Genomic DNA, 18,591 nt, shown 5'->3' on the forward strand with positions numbered 1-18,591 from the left:
TAGAGAAATTGACATTTATTAAATCGTGGACACGCAATTTTAGATATTAATTATGTTGAAACTTATTGTCGTAGAAGTGCATATATATAAGTAACCAAAACGACTAAATCATTCTTTCTTTTGCCTCTTTTCAGAACCCTCATCATCAGTATCAAGTGTATGCTTTTTTCTTTTATCTTTCTTTTCCTTTTTCTCTTTTTTTTCCTTCTTGTCCTTTTTCTCCTTTTTCTCCTTTTTCAGATCTATAGCCAATAGCTTATTCTCATGTATGTCTTCTGATGGTGCTTCAAAGGCTCTGTCTCTTTCTTGTCTTCTAATTTCGGATACTTCCTCCTGGTTCTCACGCTTCTGCTGAAGCTCTTTGCGTTGCTTCTCTCTCTTACCCAAGAAATATTCACCACTTTCAATTTGTAAGTCGACTTTTCTTGGAGCTTGAGGAGGTGGGAAGGGAGTATAAACCTTCTTCTCTTTAGCATTGGCCGCCTTCTTTTTACGTGCAACGTTTCTTTTCTTGAACATTGGTAAGAATCTCGACCAATCCTCATTTTTGAGCTCAGGGTTCTTTGCCAACTCCCTCTTTATCATTAATTCCTTGATATAATAAATGGGGTGTATATTTTTCATGCAATCTTCAACCACTCTTCTTACTTCTTTTAAACCTTTAAAAGGACCCATAGAGCTCACAGTATTACCCTGGACAAGGATATAACATCCCGTCAATAATTCTAAAGCTTTAAGTGTATTTCCATTTGGTCCCACCAATCTTTGTCTCCTTTTGACAAACCTGTCCTTATTAGCAACCGAGTTTCCAATCTTGATAACATCGCACGCTATGTCATCTCTAAGAATCGTAACGGCTTGTGGAAACGGTACCGATCTCGCCAATAATTTTATTAAGTCCCTAGCCTTGAGAATCATTGCCGGATCAAAAGTTTTTCTAGTAGTCTTCACTGTCATTGAACCTTCTACCAAGTCCAATTCACAGTCAATAAAATGCTTTTGTAAAGCTCTTGTAACATCACTCCATACTGATTGTAAGTAATGTTCTCTATATTTAGGAAACAATGTCATGAATGAGGATTCTTCTGCAAAGGGCATTCCTGAAGTATTATTTTCAGGTTTGAATTCATCTAAGGCCCATTTGTCGATATCTGGCGTGTCCCATGGTTTATCACGGTTGTGAGTAGAAACCATTTCTATATTTACGTTCTAATAGTCTTCACTAGTATGGTAATCTTTGTCAAAGGTAGATTTAATAATAAAATTTTAATATGTGCAGAATTTTTAATTCGAGAGATGAGCTCATTTTTGTAATGCTTTACTGTATTAATTAACATCATTAACCAAATATGAAGCTCAGAGATAATAAAGTATCAAATAAGATACCCAAGCATAAAGGGCAAATAAAGAAGCCATCAAAGTCAAAAACCAAATCGAAATCAAAGGCTACAAAAGCTCAAATTGCTAAAATAAATGAAAAAGTTCAAGATTTTGATGAGATAACGCAGCTTTTAGGCAAAGGTGCCTTTCGAAAGGAAGATAGGAAAACCTTGGATGCCAGTTCATTAAGAATGGAGTTGAAGAAGGACAAGGATAACCAAAAAAGAAATGCAAAAGTTGAAAATCAAATTTCGGAACAGTTGGAGCTTTTGACTGGAATAGAATTATAAGCATCAACAAGAGCAATGTTCCAATAGATAGAGTACATAAGCTGGTCTTAGATGTTAATATAAAAATAAAGGTAAAGGATGAAGATAAATATAAAAATAAATGTTGAAAAAAATTCGTAGCTGGAACAGAGCCTGCTGCACTTATGGGAAGAAACAGATAACGGCTTTTGAAAATATTGATCACACTGTTGAAGAAGGCTAGTATTAAGATATTTCCATATCCATTTCATTGCAAGTCACAAGATGTACTAGTCTATACGTCTTTGCTCCCATTTTGGAGAAATGGTTGACCGGAGCCTCGCCGTGTGCGCCTTGCTCATTTTATTATATTGAAAGTCTGCCGTCAAAGCCTGTTTTTAGAACATACCCGTACATAACTGGATTGTTGCATTTCGTCGTCTCCTGACGCCCTGAGTCCCGTGCTCAACTCATCTCAGCTAACAATTGGTAAAAGGAGTCGAATGTGCACTTCAAAACGCGTTCTCGCGTATATCAATTTTTGCCTAAAGCGTCATGATGCACTTTTCGACAAAAATTAGAAGCGTATCATAAGTATATATGATAAAACTAATTGAAAATCTTGTTAGATGTCCATAAAAAGGAATTGAATATAATCTTGAGAGCAAGGATAGAAGTTAGTATTATCTAGACTAATAAGTAGATAAGCAAGTGTACTGTTCTTGAGATATCGAAGACTAAAATGACTTCACATTCAAGGGAGGCATCGATAACATCATCGTTTATGACAGGGTCAGGCGCAGGCAACAACCATCCAGAAAAGATAGGGCCATGGAAGCTTGGAAAGACTTTGGGAAGGGGTGCCACGGGTAGAGTATTGTTAGCAACGCATGAATCGAATGGACAAAAGGCTGCAGTAAAGGTGGTATCCAAGTCTGAACTCCAATACGAGGAGGAAGGAAACAAGAAGTCTAAAGATGACGCAGGATTGCCCTATGGAATTGAAAGAGAAATAATTATAATGAAACTCTTGACACACCCGAATGTTTTACGTTTATATGATGTTTGGGAAACATCAAAAGCACTCTATTTAGTACTCGAATATGTTGAAGGGGGGGAATTATTTGACCTCTTGGTAGAAAGGGGTCCCTTACAAGAGGTCGAGGCAATTAAATACTTTAGACAAATTATACTAGGTACAGCATACTGCCATGCTTTGGGCATTTGCCATAGGGACTTGAAGCCAGAAAATTTATTGTTGGACGCGTCTTTGAACGTTAAGCTTGCAGACTTTGGTATGGCCGCTTTGGAGAGCCATGGGAAGTTACTTGAGACGTCTTGTGGATCACCGCATTATGCTGCACCTGAAATCGTGAGTGGTTTAAGATACCATGGTGCTGCATCAGACGTATGGTCTTGTGGTGTTATCTTGTTCGCTCTTCTTACAGGAAGACTTCCGTTTGATGATGAAAATATTAGAAACTTACTTTTAAAGGTACAGGCAGGAAGTTTTGAAATGCCAGAAGAGTTAAGTTACGATGCAAAGGATTTGATTTCCAAAATGTTGACAGTGGATCCCTTAAAAAGAATCCCTACCGAAAAGATAATCAAACATCCTCTTATGAAGAAATATCTGGTGTCGAGCGAAGATTTAATTAGCATAAAGTCATTGCCTCATCCGGAAACAGCATCTAAATCGTTGGGGTCAACGAAAAATATCGACAAGCAGATTTTGTCCAACTTGTCAATTTTATGGCACGATCGTCCACAAGAGGATATAATTGATTGTTTACTAAAGAATGGAACCAATCCCGAAAAGACTTTCTATGCCTTGCTTATGAGGTATCGTCATAATCATGACGATCCACTCAATCCTGGCAGATCTTCGAGTTTCAATAATGGCAGAAGAAGTATAGCAAGAAGCGGCTCCACAAGCAATAAAGATACCCCTAGAAGAAGAAAGATCAGCCAGATATCAGCATCTCGGAGAACATCCTTTCAATACAAAGGTGGCACGAGAGCAGCTGCTAGCAGGTTGTCCGCTGCATCAAGTTTTAATAATTCACCTTCAAGAGATTATTCCTTTTCTCCATCCAAATCTCCTAGAAGGTCTCCAAGGAGGTCTCCGAGGAAGTCTCCAAGGAGGTCTCCACACAAAGCTAAAAGAATATCGACGAACGGCTATGATCAAGCGGTGCCTAGGAATATTTATAATGAGATTGTCTCAGCTCAAAGGAATGGAGATGTTGTATCTCCAGCCGTACCTTCGAAAGATAACTTGGCATTGAAATCACTTCCTCAAGATCTTATGGCATCTGCAAAGATTTCTCCTCCTAAATCCAAAAGGGCGTCGCTCATTAATAGCGTCTCTAAGAATAGATTATCACGGAGAAAGTCCTTAAGAGCATCTATGACAACTGGCTTGAAGAGGAATTCAATCACTATGAAGCTATTATCGACATACGCAAAGTTATCTGGTGAATCAGACTGGGAATATATGGATAAACAAACAAGAAGAACATCTGCAACCTTTGCAACGTTGTGTGATAAAATCTTCAATCAGGAGGAGTATGACGTAGAAGATGAGATGTTGATCGATGAAGAAGAAAAGCAAGCTAAAGAATATGAAAGGCTCATGGAAATTGAAAGAAAAAAGCATGAAGCTGAGGTGAGAGCCAGAAAGGAATTAGAGAAGAAGAAGAAAAGGCAGAATAGGAGGTCTTTATTGAGCTCTAGAAAATTATCTATTTTAATCAAAGAAGATAAAACGGGCACGAACAATAGCGAGAGTGAAATAGAAGTGGCAGAAATTGACCAGCCAAAGAGAGCCTCAGCTCTCAGATCTATTTCGGAAGCGCCTGATGCAAGAAATGACATTTTAACTGCTCAAGATGTTGAAAATATTAAGAGAAGATCCGTTACTCAACCAACTTCAAGAAGACGGAATCCAATTTTGACGAGAAGGCCAGTCTCAAAATTAGATCCTTTGTGGGTGGCTTTTGAAAATGAAGAGATAGATAGAGCGAAAGATGCATTAGACGAAGAAATGAGGGGGTATAAGGGCAAGAGCAGTGAAGATATAAATGCAGCATTGAAGGATTCAAAATCTCACAAAAAAGTTGAATCAATGTTAGCTGATTCCGGTGAAAGGATATCCAGAGACAGCTCTTATACTCATGAGAATTATGAATTGCCTACGCCTAAAGTTGATAAGTCTGATTTAAGTGAGGAGTACATGAGCGAGATTAGAAAATCCAGGTTATTGAACTCTAAATTAAATCTTAAAGACTTGAAAGATGCGAAGAGAAACTCTCGCATCGTGAGTCAAGAGACGAGAGGCGATCTGAGAGATGAACCACATACTTTGATTGGGGATGTTAAGATACCGAATGTCACTAGAAAATCAAGATGCTTTACTAATTCTAACAAAAGGTTGTCTGTTTTGAGTATGTATTCTACGAAGGAATCATATGGCGATTTGAACTCAATACTTAAAGATAAAAGAGAGAGTGGTTACTACGGGGATGGTGCTATGGGAAAAGCAAACATGCCTACCATGAGAACAAGTTTTGCTGATCGTTTGGACAGGGCAGGGCTCCCTGTTGAACAAGAGGAGGAGGATGAACCTTTAGATGAAGGTTCGATCATGGATTTTGATGAACATTTAGCAAATAAGAGAACTTCTTATTATGATAGTAACAGAAACTCTAAGTACTCATCTATGCTCACCAAAGGAAAAAGGCAAAGTCAGAGGCCGGCTTCTCAATTACCTTCGTTACCTACTGAAGAAAATGATGAAACTTTTGTAACTAAAAATGATGAAGTTCATCAGAAAAGAAGATCGTCAAATGTCAAAGATAAGAAGGGTACAGCTGATCCTGACGATGACTTGTTTGACCATATTAAATTGCCAAATGAAAACAAATCGTCTAGAACTTCGCAAGCCAGATCTAGTAAAGGAGGTATGAAACCAATGCTACCAAGTGCGGAATCAATGTTACTTCCTGATTTGAAGTCGGATTCTATAGATCCTAAAAAATTACAAAATCCTAAGACTAGGGCACAACGGAAGCCATCACTGGCCTTAGCCAATCTGTCTCACGATACGATTCCACCAACGCCACCCTCACATGATGGTAAAAAGGCAGCATTGAAAGATTCCACTAATAAACCAGACCATCCTGTTGAAAATGAAAAACGAAATAGATCAATTTTCAGAAAATTATCCTGGGGTACCAAGAAAACACTTGATTCAAAACAGGGCCAATTACCATCGCCTGCCGATTCCATTACTGCAGCTTCGAATGAGGAGTCGAAGTCTGGATCTTTCTTTAGATGGTTCTCTTCTTCACATACCAGTACCAACTTGCAAGACGAAATTAAAAGATACAATACTATTCTCCCAAGACAGGAAATGTCAACTGCCTTGTACACGTTGTTGAGCAGTTGGTCAAATTTCGGATTGAAAAATTTGAAGCATGATACTCTCAGTAACAACATAACAGGTGCTATATCAAAACATAATGCGTTCAACTTGAAAAGTTGTAAGTTCAGGATAAAAATTAATTCTAGAGGGTTCAATCAGAAGTCTGAAATTGTTTGTGCAAGAGTAAGAGGCTCTCAAGTAACTACTGACACATTATTTAAAGAGATCGAAAAAGTATTAAGGAAAGAAGGGGTATTGGAAGGTCAATAATAGCCGGTCATAAAATATAGACTACCTATGTAAATTAATATATCTTATTATTTTTTTCTGTTTTATTATATACAATTATCCACATTACTGAAAGTTGACTATGAACCATGGTAATGTAAGGTCGATGCATTAAAATGAAGTAATTATATGAATATTGCGCTGAAAAAAAAAAGCTATTCTAACTAAGAATCAAAAGTCACAAATTGTATTGTCTCATTCATTTGCTTTCTATCAGATGATACTAGAAACTTTGTAGTTTATCCCATTAGCACCAAGTTCATTCTGAAAACTGCAAAAAATTCATCGCTTGAGATATTCGGGAATCTCAAGGTGTGAACTTCAGGTTATCGTTATCGTCACTTTACTTATCCCCAACGACAATAGCTTTTTGTTTATCTTTAAAAGTTTGTCCCGTGTGTTGACCGTGAAAGAAAGATAATTAAATGTTCATCAGGCACATGAAAAGCTCTACCCACAGGTGGGTGTTTGTTGAGTATTTAATAAATACTCCAGACATCTTCGCAACCATGACAAAACTTGGAGCATGCTACAGATGCAGATAAGGGATATTCTGAAAGTCCTATCTTCTCATCCACAAATTCATCGGCAAAATTATCTTTCCCGCGAGCCATTGCACCCACAAATACGCAGATACTTTCATCGTCATCTAAAGTTTGAACATAATCTTGAACTCTTTGTACCTTAGCATCAAATGATAAAGTTATTTTCTTACATTTCGTCGGCAAATGGTCTGTTATAGGGTTTTTAATAACTTTAAGTAACTTTTCTTCTGAATTTACTGACCTAATGCTTAATTTATGCAAAAGCTGAACCATAAGTCCTGAAAACCTTTTAAACGTCCTTGGAATTCTCACACTCGGATTCACTTCTATAAGAACACCCCTTGCCGTCTGTATGTAAACTTGTAATTTTCCTGCTTTATTAATTGGCGAATCTAACAATGTCAAAAGACATTGATGGGTTATATCTGGCCGTGCTTCTGCAATATCTCTACCCATTTTTCTCAAGAGACCTTGATGATCGTCACAGTTTAACAACGCATACTTATCACCACCTGGGCCACCTGTATTCATTTTGTGGGTTTCTAAGCATGCCTGAGATAAAACTACTATTAACCTCTTAGTGGACTTATCCTTGGAACTCAAAGCTATGGGCTGAACAGGTACCAATGATGCCGGAGGAACAGCACTTGTCTCTTCACTCTTTTTCACTTCCTCCTTTTTGTTTGTTTCCGCCATAGTGACTGACTTATTTGAGATGATATTAAGTTTCTAAGCGACAACGAAGCTATATAATACTTGTCGATGCCTTCACCATTAACATTTAGGATCGAGCTGTAAAAAAATTTCAGCGAGATGACTTCCGGTTATTAAACCGGTGATACCCCGGTTTCGTGTTTTTACGAGAAAGATAAATATCAAATACTGGCAACAGTGACAGAATTATATGTAAAGATACTGTTCAGGTCCGATCTGTCTTTTCAGATGAGTTCTGACTGTGATTTCGATGACGATGATGATGAGTTACTACTTGGGTTAGTGAATGGACTGAGTAAGGGGCTGAGTAACACTGTTGTAACGACACAGATGACAGACGTGTCAGTTGGGGAGAAAGAACTCAGGAACAGACTTTACAAGTCTGATGGTGAAGTGGCAATACTCAGAGCACAATTGGAGCAATTACAGAAGCAAAAACAAGAAGAGGTTGAGAACTTGAGGATTGAAAATAGAAGCCTAGCAAGAAATCTGGAGGAACAAGTAGGCGGCCTAAGGCATGCGATGCAAGCTCTTGAAGACGAAAAGAAGTTTCTTACAAACGAGCTAAAATTCAGAGCAGCCGTAAAGAGAAGGAAGATTGATGATGGAGGTAATATGGCTGAAAGCGTAAACAGAGATGGAGAGGTGAATCAAGCAGGGCAAAATGACAATCAGCAACAGAGGGTCGTTAAATTACCTAATGATTCCACATCATTCGTTGATGAGCTCTGGCATTTCACAATAATTGGCGCCCCGAGATCAACATTGACTTATTTAAGTAAGATATGTGTTAACCAGGACATCAAGGTGCATGATCTTGAAATTATGAAGCAAACTCCAATCTCTAATGCCATCGTGAATTTTTTAATGATGAAGAAGGATCACAGATTAGATGCTTTAATAGACAGTTTCTGTCGCCTCCTTGTTGATTTGATTGAACTTCTTCACACGAAAAAATTAGTTTTATCCATTCCATTCTTGGCATCTTTGATTTATTTCTCGATTAGCTTTAGACCAGCCGCCATCACAAAGTCATTAATCGAATTTCTTTTATCTAAAATCAGCAGTTTTGCCAGTCAATTTCTCTTTTTACTAGATTCTAATCTGAATCAGGATGATTTCGCATATTACCATGACGTCCCTAATCAAGTTATGGTACTTGAGAAGTTTTTTTTGTTAAGTTGCATGGATATTATTGAGAAGCTAATGTCTTTGGCGTCTTTTAATGGTATGACCTGGGGTGAGGATATAGCTACATTACTTTTGAAGTGTCTACCAGAGAACAGTGAAAGGTTCAGAAATGCTGCTCAAATCAATCTCGTTTCTAATATTGTTGAAATGCTAACATTTTCGATCACTGAAGATAATTTTGCATTCAATGGAGCTCAGATCAAGGACGAAACGATTTTCAATTCATTATTAAAGATTTTATTAATTGATTTACCTATAAGGGAAGATTTTATGTTTTACGGTTTAAATAGAATGATTGGGAATAACAAGGATTTGACAAAAGTTGACTCCATAATACCTAGGGATATGAATTTACTCAATAAACCAGTGATCCTGATACCCGAGCCTGCGCCAGCGTCTAGTAAGAGTTTTAGTTTTGAAGAAACGTCGAAACATGAATTTCACTTATTGAATCTTCGTATTAAAGTGATTCAATTACTTTCTTCGTACATTATAATGAAGCAGTCAACTACTCAATTTGAGTCCAAGGAGTACATGAAATTAATGATAAGAACCATTGGCTTTGAACAGAATAATATCATGAAATCTCCTCGAGCGAAGCATATTCATTTGCGCATACAAATAATATCTGAATTGATTAGAGTTTTGAATCATATAGTTAGAAACGTTAAAACGGTAAATAATTTGATTCATCCAGAAACTATATATGAGATATTTGTCGTTCTATCGAGGATATCCTTTGGATCTGACTCATTGTCATTGGAGGCTTTCAAACTATTGGCAGAAGCGAGGAAAATTAATACAACTATTGGATTCTATAACCCATTTGTGGAGCAAAGAGCCAGAGCACTCAGTCACTTGTATGGTAACGACGCTAATTGTGAGCGCTTGGCCAATATAGAAGGTGAACTTGCCAACGGCTTGGAATTCCCTTATGAATCAGATATAATTGAGTTATCTAGAGAGATCTTAAACAAATTTGTAAACCACGAGGAGGCAGATAATTTGTATTTCAACATGAATGAAGAAACGAACTTTGATGAAATGGAGTTAGTTAGCTAAAAGCAGTTTTTATATTAATGTAGATTATATATATGGAAAATATACATTATTTTCTTAAGCGGTTTGTGGTTTAGCGACACCAGATTGGAATCCATTCTTGAATCTTCTGTTGACGTACTTCAAGTATTGCATTCTTCCGGAACCGGTAGTTCTTCTTCTCTTAGCTTTTTGACCCCAGTTGTAAGATCTCATCTTAGCTGCTGGATAACCACAAGATGCACATGTCTTCTTTTGGACATGGAATGAACGCTTACCACATCTGTTACACAAGGTGTGGGACTTGTTATGACGTTTACCTAAACTTGGAGTACCCTCTAATATTGAGTTAGTATATTTTTCATATAATTCATAGGAGAACAGAAAGTCAAACTAAAACCATAGAACTATCCACAAATAGAAAAATAGATCGCTATTTTCAAACTAAGCCCAAAACTTCTTGTAACTTTCAATTTCGTAAAGACCCCTCCACTGAACGGAAAAAAAATCAGGCAAAACTCATCCGTTGCTAAACAGACAGTCGATACTTCTTTCAAGTATAGTCATATTTTCTACTCATATTAAGTACGTTAGCACTGATTAATATTTGAATTTCAACTTTTGTAGGTATATTTATTCTTTTCAATCCATTTGTCTTACTCTTTTTCTTCAACACTCCATATGTTCGTTTTCGTATTAATTTGCTTCTATCTATTATCCTATATCATCCAAATATCACGGTAAAAGCTACTTACTTCCCATCGTTGATTATATTTATCTTGATACCACTAGTAAGTACTTTTTTCTTTGATCAGAACGAGATATAGGCAATGAAAAATTTCCATCGAGCAGCAGGAGAGAAGACAAAGGAAAACCATTTTGTGTTAGTAAATTATGTCACATGATAGCGTGACGGCTCTCAAAGTCTTTTCTTTTTCACATGACCAAACTTTGACAAGTAACCTAATAAAAAACTGAACAAAGTTTAAGCACGTGATCATCTATACTTTTGTCGCGGCTGACTTACATAGTACAAAACGCGGTCACTTTGTTTTGATTTCCAGAGACGCCAAACTGACGGTCAGACGTTGCAGTAAGCCATAATGTTAATGTCACTTCTATAATTTGAATTAAGAAACGTAGAATAAGAATCACCAGAGTCTAATTTAACATTAGGGCTTGGGATACGAAGTGTGGTAAAACAGGAGGTTGATAAATCAACGCTGTGCACATCTGAAGTCATAGGGATTAAGTGAGATAAACATTACTGCAAAATGAACTTTCCACCATCTTCACCTTTGCTCGACAGAGATGTTAAGCATGAATTAGTTGAGAAGGTTGTTGTTTATCCTACACCGCATCCTTCGTCGACAACTGGAAGAGAGTCTTCACCTGCTCCCTTGGAGAAGAGTCGCAAGGCTCTCCTGAAGATAAACTTCAATTCTAAGGAGAATAAAGATTTTGATATTTTGTTGCCACGTAAGGAGATTATGCTGATCCCGTTAAGCAATGATTCTAACGGCTGCATTCTGATAGGTAGATCCTCTAAGTCTTGTGATTATTGCCTATCGAAGAAAGATAAAACCATATCTAGAGTGCATTTGTCAATCATCTATAGTTCAGAGCAAATTATCATTCACTGTATTGGATTTAACGGTTTTGCAATAAAAATTCCTAGGACATGCTTGATTTACTCAACAAGTATTAAAAATAACTATATTATTTACGAGAGTGATAAACCACTTAAGGAGCATAAACCTATCGATTCCAAAACTATCAAATTGGCTCCTGGAGTGACTGAGTTTTGCGTAAGCAAAGATGAGTCGATTACATTGCCTAGGTTCCATAATGTTGTTATTGAAATACGGGGTAAACTAATTTTGTTGAATCCCTTAGAAGAGGAGGATGACTACGATGATGATGTCGTGGAAGTAGAAACAGCCACTCCTACGAGAGTTATTCACAATGACACTCCAAAAGCTCCCGTCAAGTTGCTTAAAGATATGGCTGATGATTTAACCCCAAGTAGACCACCTAAAACTTTCAAAATTCACCAAGATGATACATCTAATGATCAAGGCAACTACAAAGAGATATCCAAGACTGAACGGGAAACTTCAAATGCCATCCTTAGGGATCCTAAGCCATTAGATGACAAGACGAACATGAAAAGGAAGAAGAAAGTAGATGCAAGCAAAGATCCAAAAAGGCAAAAACCAAATCAATCTTGTATAGTTGATATCTCCAATATTTCTGAGATCAACAATATTTTGATCAACCATCTAGCATTCTCAAGATTATCATCAACACCTGCTTCATTTTTGAATAGTATCAGTGCAGTTACATCTAAATTGACGTTAGAGCAAATAAGAGTTGTTTTGCATAATATTAAATCTATTGGAACTATTTACAGGGAGGGAAAAGACGCTGCTGGGAAACCGCTCGACGAAGAATATTATTACATGCCTGAGAACGATGATGATATAGATCGTGTCGAATTAGTTCAAAGTATTAGGGGTCATGGAGGATTGAGGTCATGCAGAAAAACACACAAACAATACTATTGGAAGAAGCCTTCAAAAAAGTGAGCTAGCTGTCTTACAAATTTTTCACTGATAAATGTGAATAAACACTTGAACCAGCTTCAGACATATCATTGATAGGATCGGTAAGAGGATACCCATATTGTTGTTTTTCGAATTCCGTTAGTGGCATCGGCTCGCTGATCACTATGTCTTTGTTGTAAAATTCCTTTATACATAATATAATACAACCTATGATAACTTGTAAGATCCAAAGTCCAAAAAATCCAAAGCATATATACAATTCAATCCAGAGCCCATTCTGATAAAATTTAATGATCTTGTTTAAACTTCGTTTTATAAGATCAGCTAACTTAAGATTGATGGCAAAATTTTGAGAATCTATGATTTCTTTTTGAAGCTCTTTGGAAATAGTTGGTATATTAATTTGAACATTATTATTAATCCAAGTCAATCCCTTTTCAATTGTTGCCACCTTTCTTCCAATCGTGCAGTATATTACAGTTTCAATAGGTTTCTGAAATGGCGTCGAATTAAATAAAACAGTAATAGTTTCGTTCAAATGCGACATAAATGTATTCAATGTTGAATTAATTGAAGATGAAGTGTCTTTAATATAGCCAAATAGCTCTTTATTCAATTTAGACTCCTCGTCAGCAAAATAAACGTTTAAATTCTTAACATAAGCAGCGGTATCATTGCTCAAACTTTTATTGACAATATCAGTATATTTATCAATTTTAAGTGATTTTAATATCCGCAAGATAATGAACTGCAACGCAACAGCAAAGAACCCTGCTAAACTTATTAAAAGAACATTAAATGCAAAGGAGGTTGTACAATAATTTATTAACCAAAGGATTTTAATTTTCCTACTCTCTGAAACTTTGGTAAAAATTCTATTCAATCGATAAAGAAACATAAAGTTACTTTTTCGAGAATTGACCAATGCATTCCTCAAATTGTTAGAGGTTTCAAAACTTTCAGCCATTCTAGAGAACTTGCGATTCTTTATGAATTCCAAAACTCCAATAGCAATAACATCGAGTAGTAGCAAAACACACAAAACAACAAGTATTATAGTGGCAACCTTCGAAATTAATGAGCTTAGGTGTTCAATCAAGTCAGTTAATTCTTTAGATTCATTGCAAAAGTTTACACTGTCAAAGCTTTTCAAAGTTGGTAACTCGCTAGTCGTAATATTTTTAAAGTTTTGTGAGCTTGATATCTTTTTACTTATAAGGTCAAAAGGTTTAAAGATAAGGTCCTTCGCTTCGTTTTCAACCTCCGTAAAATTGGGTACTTCCTTTTTAAAATTTTCGATATTTGTTAATACAGATGATGGAATTGAAAGTTTCCGCAATGAAGTAATAGATAAATTGACCTTGGAGGTATATTTGTCAGGATCGTAGTCATTTGCATTACCAGTAAAAAAGCTTTTGACTTTCTCGAAAGATGAAATCAAACTATTGATTATCGACGTCAAACCTTTCAAGCCATCTTGTATGTCATCTGTGAGTCCAACAATTGTGGAATTTAGAGTCTTAACCACACTCTCTGAGCTGTCCAATGCAAAATTGACAGTACCTGTTACAGCAGCAGTGATTAGGCACGTCATAGTACCCAAGAATATTTCAATATAAAATATGATTAAATTTTTGATAACTTTTCCTAAGAGTATGATAACTTTCAGCCACGTCAATACCAAGTTGTTTATTTGACTCACTATCACTGAATTAAGTGATTCAGACAACTTCTTTGGTGCGTCACTAAGAGAGCTGGAGAAATTATTAGCTGACTGGCATATGTCCTCAGCATGATCTGATAATTCGCTTAAACTCTCAAGAATTGCTCTTTTGAAAAGAAATATTTTAACAATTATCAACACTATTATTATCGAATAGCTGTGAAGATACACTTGTGATAACTGTTCTGGTACATTGAGATAGTAACTTTTGATCATTACGGTAGCCTGATACCTCACTGCCCATGACGAACGAAAGCGGCTTTGCTTTTCTAGTGGATGTGGTTTCCTTTATATTTATCCAAGATGAAACATCATTGAAACATTAACAGTTTGATTCTACCCTCAACTTTCAAAACCGGCACTTCAGTAACCAATTTGAAATCATGCAAGTGAATTCAATTCATTAAGCCAGAGGTACAACTTGTATCGGTAACTTTTCTACATCGTTTACTCTATAACTAGCAAGAGAGTATAACATGTTACATGTAAAACGTGTAGCTAAAATGTAGGAAGTTGGTTCTTTGTCGCATTTTTTTGCGACATCTGTAGTTTTGCCACGACAAAAGGAATAAAAACTTTTGATAATGATTAATAACAAAGGCAACTTAGAAACAAACAGTTAATTGTAAAAACATATTATTACATAAAGATGTCTGATAGTGAGCAACCTAAGGAAGAGAAACCTGATAACACTCATATAAACTTGAAGGTATCCGATGGTTCAGCTGAGATATTTTTCAAGATCAAAAGATCAACGCCCATGAGAAGATTGATGGAAGCTTTTTGCAAGAGACAAGGCAAGAGCATGGATACGTTAAGATTTTTAATCGATGGTACTAGAGTTGGCCCTGATTCGACACCAGATGAACTAGATTTAGAAGATGGCGATGTGATTGAGGCACATCGTGAACAGGTGGGGGGCTCGTGTTAAATAAGATAATAATAAATGAAAAATGCAATATCAGGATTTGTAGCTTCTAACAAGCAGAAATGGCCTATATTTCAGAGAACTGGTGATCTTTATTAGTAAAGAGTATCGTTTGCGATAAAGATAACAACATGTCTTGATTACGGTTCATTATGTTTTGCTTTAAGTCATAACTCTCGATATCATCGTCTCTTGCAATGAGTCTCATTGCCATAGAGTACCATAATCTACTGGCTTCAACATGCGCATCAGCTAAGAATACTACTGTTCTGTTGAATTCAGCTGAACCACAAGTCCTGCCCTGCCTTGTTCTGTTCTGTAAGAGATAGCCACCCGATAACTTGCAATATCAATATCTGCATATAGTGTTCACAAATTGCAGTTTCTAAAATAGTAATATGCAAAAACTCGAAACAGCTTGTAATGCCTTGTGTAGATTTTTACATCATATTTCGCTTTGAACAAATCAGAGAATCTGACCTATCCAATAAGATCGAGAGGTGGGGACAGCCTGGTACATGGCATGTATGACTAGACTGCAATAGATGATATTTGAGCGCAGACTCCCCGGTTCAGAAACGGAAATTGGGGATTTATAAGGTCCAGGGTTCGTAATGACTATTAATTCCATCCCTCTTGGCTAAGCATGAGCTCATGTCGTCTAAAAATATGTCTCTCCATGGTCCAACCGTCGTACCAGGATGTCAGCAATGTTAGATTCGTTGTGGCAACTGTGTTTTCGGGCCCTGGTAAGTGTAGCAACTCAAACAACTTAGAACTGAAAGGAATTGTCTCCTGACTCTTTGTTTAACTCCTCGCACTTCGTAAACCTTGGATTAATTCTTTTTTTCTGTTTCCCCGGAGTCGCTAATTAGTGTCCCCTCAAGTCATGATCTTGCACTGTATAATAAAACACTCACCAGAAATCTGCTGAAACGAGAAAGAAAAAAAAAGAGAATAAACAGACAAGTAGCCCATAGTACATTGGTAGCAATTAGAAAAGGCAATCAAAGTTAGATAGAGTATTTGGAGTTCGATTAGAATCGACGGATTTTTGGTTTAGGTGAAGAGTTGCGTTAATATATATATATTTTTTTTTTCATCCACGGTTGAGGAAGTCAACGCAAGCAAAAGTTTAAACGTCGAAAAAAAGATAGAAAAATTAGAGCTAATACTATTGATAGGAGCCACTATTGCAATAATAGTAGAACTGAAGAGAAGACTTGAGAAGAAAAAGGTTTTTTTTTGGGACAGTGGTGTTTTTATTTGGCAATTAGATTATAGACTAATAGAACTTTAAAGATAGAATTATAGATGAATTTCAATTATCCAGAATTTTTAAAGGACAGCTCACAGAACGACGAGCAGAGCTCGGATGGCAACCTTCGTGGATTTGGTCACTTGGGTGATGTCAATAGCAGAGAGTTTAATGCACTGCTTTTAAAGAAGTTGGAAGGTATCGATGAATCTCCATTGGGTGATGGACATATTAATTTTGGCGGACCTAATGGCGTTATGGCTAATAATTCGCCATTTACACCAAATTTCGGGCCTCAAAAGGACGCCTTCAATTTGCCCAGCGAATTGAAGGGAGGCGTTGGCAACATATCCTCTAGGCGGCCCAGTTATGCTGCTGAATCTATCACAAGGTCATCAGGATTTGCTAACCAGAATATATATGGACAACCTAACAATTTGGCGTCTTTGGCAGTCTTGAATAGTATGAATCACAATCCACAATTTCTGCCGTTGGGTTTGAAAGGTTTAAATGAAGGCTTTGCAGATATTAATTTGAACTCTGGATTCGATGACTTTCAAGCAAGAAGGCCAAGTCAATTGGTTGATTACATGTCCCCACCACCATCGCAATCTCAGCAACCAATTATGGCGGAAATGCTTGCTCATGGTCCTAAAGGAAATATAAAAACACCGCATGCTCCATCTACGAGCTCTGGTGTTCCGGGGAGTGCTGTAGCACCTGCTCAAATGGCTCCTCCTGCGGTAGCGCCATCAAATTCTGCCCCTAATTCTACCTCTAGGGCCCCTGAAGCTGGCAGTCAGGCCATTAAGTTAGAAAATGGACTCATTCTCAAGGATCAATATATTGTTGCGTCTCCTGAGTTGAAACAACTTTATTTGAAAACTATGAATTATTATCAAAATCCTGAACTTTCGAACAAATTCATCTATCAGTTGAATTCATTATTGAGTAATACGGTGATCGTGAAGTTAGTTCAGTTCATCAAAAACCTCAATAATTTGACGTTCAACCACAAAATCCTTTGTTTGGTGGTCAATAAAAATGGCAAACTTGATTCGTTATCGTACCCGGATAATTCTAATATTTTTTTACAGAAAAATGATCTAGTCATCGTTGATGGAGATAGAGGGAAGGATTTGGTGATGATTTTAGAACCTTTGGTGAATTTGAATTTCGCTATCTTGTTTAATTTCCTTAAAAAAATAGAGCATCTCAAAAGCTTGTCTATTAATGATGAACATCATACTAAGTCGGGCACGCACTCAACTCAACTAAATGCTTCTTCGATTGTTAATAACCACTCAAACGAAGATAATGAGTTTATAATTTCCTTACCAACTAAGCAAGTGTTGAGATTTGCTACACCAAAAGAAGTTCAAAAAATAAGTGGGAAGTTTTTAGAAGAGAAAAAGGCATTCACTACTTGTTTCAATAAAATTAAAGAACTTAATTTGCAAAATGATTTGAGATTGATCAATGTTGAGTATCAATCCGATTTTAAAAAGTTGATATTCTATTATTTCGCCAACTTCAAACGAATCGATTTTAGGGGCTTAATTAAAGAACTCTTCAAGATTTACAAAACTAGAATTTGGTTGTGTGCTGTGTTACCCTATGATAACCCTAAGTCTTATTATAGTGTCATTCCTTTCAATACTGGAAGTATGCAATGTGACAATGCATTCCCGAAGGAATACGAACTTTCTAATGATCAAATTTTGAATTTCTCTATCGACGAATTAGAAAATGCTGCCGCCCCTAACTACTTCCATACGATTAACTTATTGAACTTAGTGGGGTTTGTGTCAGAAGAAATAACAGGGAATTTTTATGGCTTCAATAACCCAGAGAGGGCGGTTGAGAATCTTAAATTATCTATCAACAAGGCAACCTCTTCGAAGACCCCCAATCCTTGTCTCAAGGCAAACAAAATAACACCTAATTTTAACCCTTTCAATGACTAAATCATATAATGTTGCTTAATCGAAACGACGCCCTTACATCAAGTACGTTGACTACTTGAACGTTTTAACACTCTTTAAAATACTTTATGTTACATACGATATTCTTGGTCTTTAATTGCAAGCAAAAAAGGATAAATCGGGAATATTATATAGAAATCAATTCTCTCTTGTTAAACTTAATGATGATATGATTGCTTATATGAATTCGCAAGGATTTCGTTTAATTTTAACTGTACTACTATTTACTTCCTCGATGGTTTGAAGAAATCTGATGCATTTTCTCGATTATCGAGAAAACACTGAACATAGCTTACTATT

General features: G+C 36.5%; 11 protein-coding genes across 11 annotated transcripts; 7 read left to right on the top strand and 4 right to left on the bottom strand.

The window, feature by feature from the left end:
- Positions 1–108: 108 nt before the first annotated feature.
- On the bottom strand, positions 109–1,194 carry KRR1 (ribosome biosynthesis protein; the record flags this gene model as incomplete). Its single annotated transcript, XM_062956218.1, has 1 exon — positions 109–1,194. The coding sequence occupies one exon, from the start codon at positions 1,192–1,194 to the stop codon at positions 109–111; it is 1,086 nt and encodes a 361-aa protein (XP_062812744.1).
- Positions 1,195–1,349: 155 nt separating this feature from the next.
- PRCAT00006098001 (uncharacterized protein) lies at positions 1,350–1,670 on the top strand (the record flags this gene model as incomplete). The annotated part of the gene is made up of 1 exon (XM_062956219.1): positions 1,350–1,670. The coding sequence occupies one exon, from the start codon at positions 1,350–1,352 to the stop codon at positions 1,668–1,670; it is 321 nt and encodes a 106-aa protein (XP_062812745.1).
- A 700-nt stretch (positions 1,671–2,370) lies between these two features.
- Positions 2,371–6,324, top strand: GIN4 (protein kinase; the record flags this gene model as incomplete). The annotated part of the gene is made up of 1 exon (XM_062956221.1): positions 2,371–6,324. One exon carries the CDS (start codon positions 2,371–2,373, stop codon positions 6,322–6,324), a length of 3,954 nt encoding a protein of 1,317 aa, XP_062812746.1.
- Positions 6,325–6,821: 497 nt separating this feature from the next.
- On the bottom strand, positions 6,822–7,583 carry NEP1 (18S rRNA pseudouridine methyltransferase; the record flags this gene model as incomplete). Its single annotated transcript, XM_062956222.1, has 1 exon — positions 6,822–7,583. One exon carries the CDS (start codon positions 7,581–7,583, stop codon positions 6,822–6,824), a length of 762 nt encoding a protein of 253 aa, XP_062812747.1.
- Positions 7,584–7,829: 246 nt separating this feature from the next.
- Positions 7,830–9,854, top strand: PRCAT00006101001 (uncharacterized protein; the record flags this gene model as incomplete). Its single annotated transcript, XM_062956223.1, has 1 exon — positions 7,830–9,854. One exon carries the CDS (start codon positions 7,830–7,832, stop codon positions 9,852–9,854), a length of 2,025 nt encoding a protein of 674 aa, XP_062812748.1.
- A 54-nt stretch (positions 9,855–9,908) lies between these two features.
- RPL37B (60S ribosomal eL37 domain-containing protein) lies at positions 9,909–10,046 on the bottom strand (the record flags this gene model as incomplete). Its single annotated transcript, XM_062956224.1, has 1 exon — positions 9,909–10,046. The coding sequence occupies one exon, from the start codon at positions 10,044–10,046 to the stop codon at positions 9,909–9,911; it is 138 nt and encodes a 45-aa protein (XP_062812749.1).
- Positions 10,047–10,069: 23 nt separating this feature from the next.
- PRCAT00006103001 (uncharacterized protein) lies at positions 10,070–10,183 on the top strand (the record flags this gene model as incomplete). Its single annotated transcript, XM_062956225.1, has 1 exon — positions 10,070–10,183. The coding sequence occupies one exon, from the start codon at positions 10,070–10,072 to the stop codon at positions 10,181–10,183; it is 114 nt and encodes a 37-aa protein (XP_062812750.1).
- Positions 10,184–11,104: 921 nt separating this feature from the next.
- Positions 11,105–12,418, top strand: TOS4 (Tos4p; the record flags this gene model as incomplete). Its single annotated transcript, XM_062956226.1, has 1 exon — positions 11,105–12,418. One exon carries the CDS (start codon positions 11,105–11,107, stop codon positions 12,416–12,418), a length of 1,314 nt encoding a protein of 437 aa, XP_062812751.1.
- Positions 12,419–12,428: 10 nt separating this feature from the next.
- Positions 12,429–14,336, bottom strand: PRM1 (pheromone-regulated protein; the record flags this gene model as incomplete). The annotated part of the gene is made up of 1 exon (XM_062956227.1): positions 12,429–14,336. The coding sequence occupies one exon, from the start codon at positions 14,334–14,336 to the stop codon at positions 12,429–12,431; it is 1,908 nt and encodes a 635-aa protein (XP_062812752.1).
- A 433-nt stretch (positions 14,337–14,769) lies between these two features.
- On the top strand, positions 14,770–15,051 carry SMT3 (SUMO family protein; the record flags this gene model as incomplete). Its single annotated transcript, XM_062956228.1, has 1 exon — positions 14,770–15,051. The coding sequence occupies one exon, from the start codon at positions 14,770–14,772 to the stop codon at positions 15,049–15,051; it is 282 nt and encodes a 93-aa protein (XP_062812753.1).
- A 1,311-nt stretch (positions 15,052–16,362) lies between these two features.
- Positions 16,363–18,273, top strand: PSP1 (Psp1p; the record flags this gene model as incomplete). Its single annotated transcript, XM_062956229.1, has 1 exon — positions 16,363–18,273. One exon carries the CDS (start codon positions 16,363–16,365, stop codon positions 18,271–18,273), a length of 1,911 nt encoding a protein of 636 aa, XP_062812754.1.
- Positions 18,274–18,591: the final 318 nt, after the last annotated feature.

Source organism: Priceomyces carsonii, assembly GCF_900007245.1.
Source record: "Priceomyces carsonii strain CBS4050 genome assembly, scaffold: Debaryomyces_carsonii_scaffold_7, whole genome shotgun sequence".
Classification (NCBI taxonomy): domain Eukaryota; kingdom Fungi; phylum Ascomycota; class Pichiomycetes; order Serinales; family Debaryomycetaceae; genus Priceomyces; species Priceomyces carsonii.